This window comes from Pterocles gutturalis, unplaced genomic scaffold (genome assembly GCF_000699245.1).
Source record: "Pterocles gutturalis isolate BGI_N339 unplaced genomic scaffold, ASM69924v1 scaffold13576, whole genome shotgun sequence".
Taxonomy (NCBI): domain Eukaryota; kingdom Metazoa; phylum Chordata; class Aves; order Pterocliformes; family Pteroclidae; genus Pterocles; species Pterocles gutturalis.
This window is the reverse complement of record NW_010103195.1, coordinates 25,989-31,865: the sequence shown is the minus strand read 5'-3', so window position 1 is coordinate 31,865 and position 5,877 is coordinate 25,989. Positions and strand designations below refer to the sequence as shown.

Sequence of the window (5,877 nt, the reverse complement as noted above, 5' to 3'; positions counted from 1 at the left end):
GGCCCCGAGCCAAGGACTAACCCACCACAGTTACACAAAAAAATATTCTTAGTTATGAGAAATGAAACAGCCTGTAATTGTCTGAGCATGCAAATGCAACTTCTCCTTCAGCTCTTTTTCAAATTATGAATTCCCCATTAAACAAAATGCAAAACTCATTCAGTGCCAACATGACAAAAGGAAACTTCACTATAAATATTATGCAGACAAATGAAATTCCATAAAGACAGGAATAAACCGTTAAACCAGAAGTCACCTTTCACACATGTTCCACTCTATAAATATGTAACCAATACGCTACCAATATTTTCAAGGGTTTAACATGCAGCTTGTTCCTGTATGGTGTGTTGGAGGGTTACCTCCATCCCTTAAAGTCATCTACGTCAGTAAGAGAACTAGGAGTTTTCTCACCCCAGTTTTGAAGAACAAGCACAGAATTATTTACCATGCTCAAAACCAAGCAAGTTGATCACAGTTTAGTTTTCTTGTGTGCGTTTTGGCTTTATCTTTCACTTGGAGAATTAGGCTGTGTTTTCAGTTTGGTTTTGTTTTAGAAAACTATTCAGAGGATGTTGTTGTTTAATTGAGATACTAGTGGGGTTTTTGTTCGGTTTTCTTGTTTGTTTTTAGAAAACTGAAATGCAGCAGTGAACTCTAACATTCTCAACCCAGTAATTTGGTTAAGAGTTGATAATTTTTAACAAGCTCTGCATCTTTTAAGGGTGACTACAGCCATGTTCAAACGTCCTGTTAGCTCATTTCCCTACGAAAGCCAGGCTTATATAATCCTGTTGTCCGTTTCCTTGACCCCTCCCCAAATAGCTTGTAAGATCCTTTAGAAAACTTCAAATAAATCCGATACAGAAGAGGTCTGAAAGGTACTGACTTCTTACAGAAAAGAACTGCAGATCTGCAGCCAAGGAGCTGTGGCTCCTGAAGCAACCACCTTGGGTTGCCTGCAGCAGATGGGGCAGCCAGGAGGTACATGCTGTGACCAGCCAGGTACCAGCCAGCTGAGAGGCAGCTTCTGTCAGCACTTGTGCATGTCCATCCTGTCAGCTCAGGGAGAGGCAGCAAAGACTGTCAGGCACTGCAGGATGGAGGGGGACGTAACAGCTGGTGCAGCTGGGGAGATGGGCTGTGAGAGGCAACTGCTGGGATTCACGTAACACCTTATTCAGAACACTGCATGTGAACAACCACAAGTTGAAAAACATTCTGAATGATGGTAAAGCCTAATGAAATGCTCATGTTCAATCTGGAATGGCAACATCAGGCCCATTTTTTTTTTCTTTAAAAGTGTGAAAAATGTTCAGAGTTTGAAAAAAATCATACAACTGATTAATGCTTCAGCTTTTATCACCTATGCTAATGTTAAGGTGGAAGAAAATTTAAAACATCATACCAGGATATAAAAATGCTTCTAGAAAATATATTGTTAATCTAACTAAAATTAAACATTCTGCTCTTAGAAAAGGTGCAAACTAAAAATGAACTGGTATATTACATAGGCTAATTAATTAGATGACCACAGTACCTGAATTATCTTATCTCCAGGCTGCAACAATTTGGATGCTGGTCCTTCTGGCTGCACTCTGGTTACAAATATACCCTTGAAAAACAGAGGTGGAAAACATTTTTGAGAACTTACTTCATGAACAGTAATGTAGCATGAAACAGAGAACATTTTTTTCAGTTTTCCATCCTAAATAGAAAAGAATGCATGTTATTCTACAGGTCTACTGGGTTTTGTGACAGCCTTCCTTTCCTTATGTTAAATCCAGGAGAATTGCCTTTAAAGGAATACTGAAGAGCAAATTCTGATCTGCCTTTGTTTAATTCGTCAGATGTATATGTCAAGACGAATTATCAACTACCAGAAATAAGGCTGTAGGCTAAATCTTGTTCTCTTTTAAGAGGCTTCCTAATTGGAAATTCCATAATTCACTATCTCAAATCTGTCGACTGGTATTTGGAACTGTGCAAGAACCACTCACATAAAGTAATCCTCTGTGTTGTCATGTGACCCCTGTGGACGCCTACCACCTTGATTTTCCATACCATTTGTCCCCAGTTTCCTCCCCTCCAGTCCTGGAATTTATCGGTTTGGGAAATAGATATACTTTTTTTTTCCCCCACTTTGCTAAACACTAGCAACATTATTAATTAGAATTATTTTAAGATGCATTAGTATAAAATACTCACATCATCTTCAGGTCTGAATGGATTCCCTCTACCACCAACTCCTCCTGATATACTAAATCCAAGTTCTGGATCCTTGTCAATTATCACTCGAATCTAAGTAGGTACAATCAAAATTAGATGAACCAGGTGAAAAATCTGCATTCAAAGCTACTGTAATGAAATTATTACTAAGGAATTCAGGTCAACAGAAGCTTTAAAAAGAAGAAACTAAAAAAAAAAAAGCATTTATCACAGTTTAAGAGAGAATGATATCTCAATATTAATTAAGAACAAGATACCAATACTAAAGCATCATATATCATTGTACACAAGTTTTACTCCAATATGACTATTATTATAATCATAGTTCACGTGGGCCTTAAATTCAGAGATATTTTGATATTATATACATTAATTTAATACCCCCAGCAAATATACATGTTCCTATGGAAAACCCTCTTCCTCCTATTTCTCTGCTACCTCTAGCTGAAAAAAAAAAAAAAGCCAAACCTTGTTCCAACAGTCACTCTAAGTTCTACGTAGCCAACATTGTCTCCACTTTCTCTTGCCAGAATAGATGACTAGAAAACTTATTTTACACAAGAAGTGGACATTCTGATTCTAGCACAGAATGAAAACACAGTTCCCAGTATTTTCTTAAAAAAACCCCAAACAATACAGTGGAAACATCCTTTGTCTAAGAGCAGAAAGAGTCATTAAATAGTATAAGAATTTCTTACCCACATCTATCATAAATAAAACAGAGTTAGCAGGCATGCATCAGATGCTTCCACTTTTTTTATCCTGGCTTTTGTTTATGGATGCACATTTCTACATTTGCACGTTTTTGAACAATTCTGGATAACAATGAATAGATGCAACGTACTCTAAATTGACTCCTACTTTGTATTTTTTCAGTTACTACATAAATAATGAGTTGGTGATCAATAAATGTAGTTGAGAAATAAATTTCTAGCTCAGTTAAAAGATGCAAGTTTAAGTTTCTGGTACATTCTGTTAAAAATGTACCACATTTCTCTCTTAAATTGTTCACATAAAAAGTGAAAAGAGCTCAAAACTAGAAGGAATACGTGATCTCAGTAGTAGAATTGCACTGAGATAAGGCTGTCTTCTGCTGGAGATAAATTCCTATAACAATTTCTGTCACCATCTACAGAGAAATGGTAATAAATGAATCTTAACAATTCACTGCCACTGCCAGACAGATGTCATATCATGAAGTTAGATTTTATTCCTACCTCTTGCTTTGCCAACTCATGGCTTTGTCTGGCAGAACACTGGGACTGTGTATAGGGAGGTTGGTGGGCAACTTTCAACATCAAATAATCAATTAATTGCTCTCTAGACGGATGTCTTGCTACTGATGATTGAGGAGGGAGATGATGGACTTGGCTGTAGTTTGCCTGAGGTCTTTGAGGCTGGCACATTTGTCCATTTGTCAAAGGTATCTGAATAAAACATGAATACTCAATGTTATACATTTTATAAGCAGTAATCCTCAATTCCTCCATCATTATTTCAATATTTCTCATACTTGATTGTTTTTAATTTTAGGAACACTACTAAAATGACTTTTCTGGATCATGTACAACTATACTCAATTTTCTTTACAGTCATCAGCTCTGACCGAATGCAAATAAATCTAAAAACCAAGAATTTACTTTGAGTGCTAATCTACTAGAACAGACTACACAGTCTTTGCATTAGCACTTGTCTCACTGAGTCATCCTAACTCTTATTTTCTAGCAGTGCAACTGACAGTATTGACACTTGGTTGGTATCACTGTAGTCTGCAATTCTATGGCATAAAATTCTGAAATTTTCTAACAATTCCCAGTAGATCATTCACAAAATAAAAATCCCACACAGCTAGCAGACAGAAATTGCATGATCTCCGAGCATATTTTGGTGACCATTTTACAAGCTCAAGATCTTAATATCAAAATTGTAATGATATTTCCACTAAATGTTATTGTTTTGTTAACACATCTGTCAGTGATTCAATAGGTATAGTGATGACAAACAGCAGTAAGGTACACAACTGTCAAGACATCAGTGCACTCAAGCCATGTCACTGGGAATGATGCTGGAGATGACAATGTTTCTTACTGACGCCTTAGGAGTTACTCTTCAGCTCTTCATTGAGATGGGCAGCCTATTCCCTCTCCTTGCCCACATGCTTTGTGTTCTCACCCAACCTAAACAGTCACTCATCTGTCTGTATGATTCCCACATTCCAAAAACACTACAGGCTCGATTTACAGAGTTTTTTCTGCCTGTCACCATTATCTCAGTTGTTCTAGGACACAAGGATATTAAAATACTCTTTATGAATATTATAAATAACTGAAGCATGCAAATTTCAACCTTTAACCATGTGCGTGAATTTATTCTGTTAATATGAGTTTTAATATGAGTTTTTTAATGACAAAAGTATTCTGAGAAATGGTAATGGGTATGTATATATATACATTTTTTAGCTTATTTACAGATCAGATGTACTAAATTTTCACTTCTTTCTCCTGCCTTTTCTGAAAACCTAAAGCATGACAGGAAAATGACTTTTTATTGCAGTACGAGAGATAAGAGTTTACATAGGCAACGTTATCAACAGCTATGCAAATTCGCTATATCCAACATATATATAAATGCAACTGAAATTACTGAAGTTATAAAAAGAAAAATAAATTGCTGCATTATAATAATTAACAAGCATTCATTTAGTTTCACTGTAGTAAGTCCTGCCTTTATAGATGGTCCTTAGAAATGAATGCAGAATGTCTTCTAGAAATTCTAGTTTATCATCACAACTTTATCACAACAGATTGCAAGTGTGTTCTTTAAAAGGTTTAATCAGCTTCAGGTTGCTTTCCTGAAATCATCTGTCATACTCCAATTTCCATTTGCAATTACATCTTTTGCTGCAAATTTCTTCTTTCAAAGCCCTTGCTGAAGAAAAATGAGAACTATCCCCCTTCTTAACTATTTTGTCTTCCAAAATGAGAATGCTAGTTCATTTACACCACATTTGACACCTGGGTATGACATTTTAAAGAAGCCCCAGTTCCAACTGCTATACCAACATATGTTTCTACTACTACTAAAAAAAAAATTTGCTTACAAATAATAATAAATATATCCTGTCCATGGTGTCATGTAGACAATTACCTGCACAGCTATTTTCTTCACGCTGTCTGGAGGAACATCTTTGAGACTAAGCGTGGCAGATGTGTAATTCTGTTGTCCTGAAATGAATACTTCATCCTGGCATTGGTCTCCTGGAGTAGAAGCCTGGGGATGCTTTAAACAGAATGGAGCAATGAAGACGACTGTCTTCATATAATTTCAACTAAAAAATTCTCATAAGAATCCAAGAATAAAACATTTTAAGGGCTTTATAGTTGTTTATCTTTTTTGATTAACTAGTACATTGTTTGTGGAGAAAATCTTACTAGCGAAGACACCACACCCATAAAATATCGATGGATGTTTACAAAAACTACCAACTGCAGAGGTGTCTTTTATCACCAGTATACTGATAAAAAAATGCAACAAATGCTAAGGACTGCCTATTCAAGGATTCATGTAGTTAAAAGACATCTTCTATTGACTTTATCCTGCTCACTATGGATACCATAGCATCACATAGTATGCTCAGATTTAAAAAGTAGT

General features: G+C 36.0%; 1 protein-coding gene across 1 annotated transcript in view; it reads right to left on the bottom strand.

Moving 5' to 3' along the window:
• Window positions 1-1,537: 1,537 nt before the first annotated feature.
• Window positions 1,538-5,877, bottom strand: part of ERBB2IP (erbb2 interacting protein) — a gene marked incomplete at both ends in the record, with an annotated part of 29,182 nt that continues 24,842 nt past the window's right edge. The window contains 4 exons of the mRNA XM_010086614.1: window positions 1,538-1,612; window positions 2,206-2,298; window positions 3,444-3,653; window positions 5,374-5,505. Of these exons, the coding sequence (XP_010084916.1) occupies window positions 1,538-1,612; window positions 2,206-2,298; window positions 3,444-3,653; window positions 5,374-5,505 (510 nt within the window). The remainder of the gene's footprint in view (window positions 1,613-2,205; window positions 2,299-3,443; window positions 3,654-5,373; window positions 5,506-5,877) is intronic.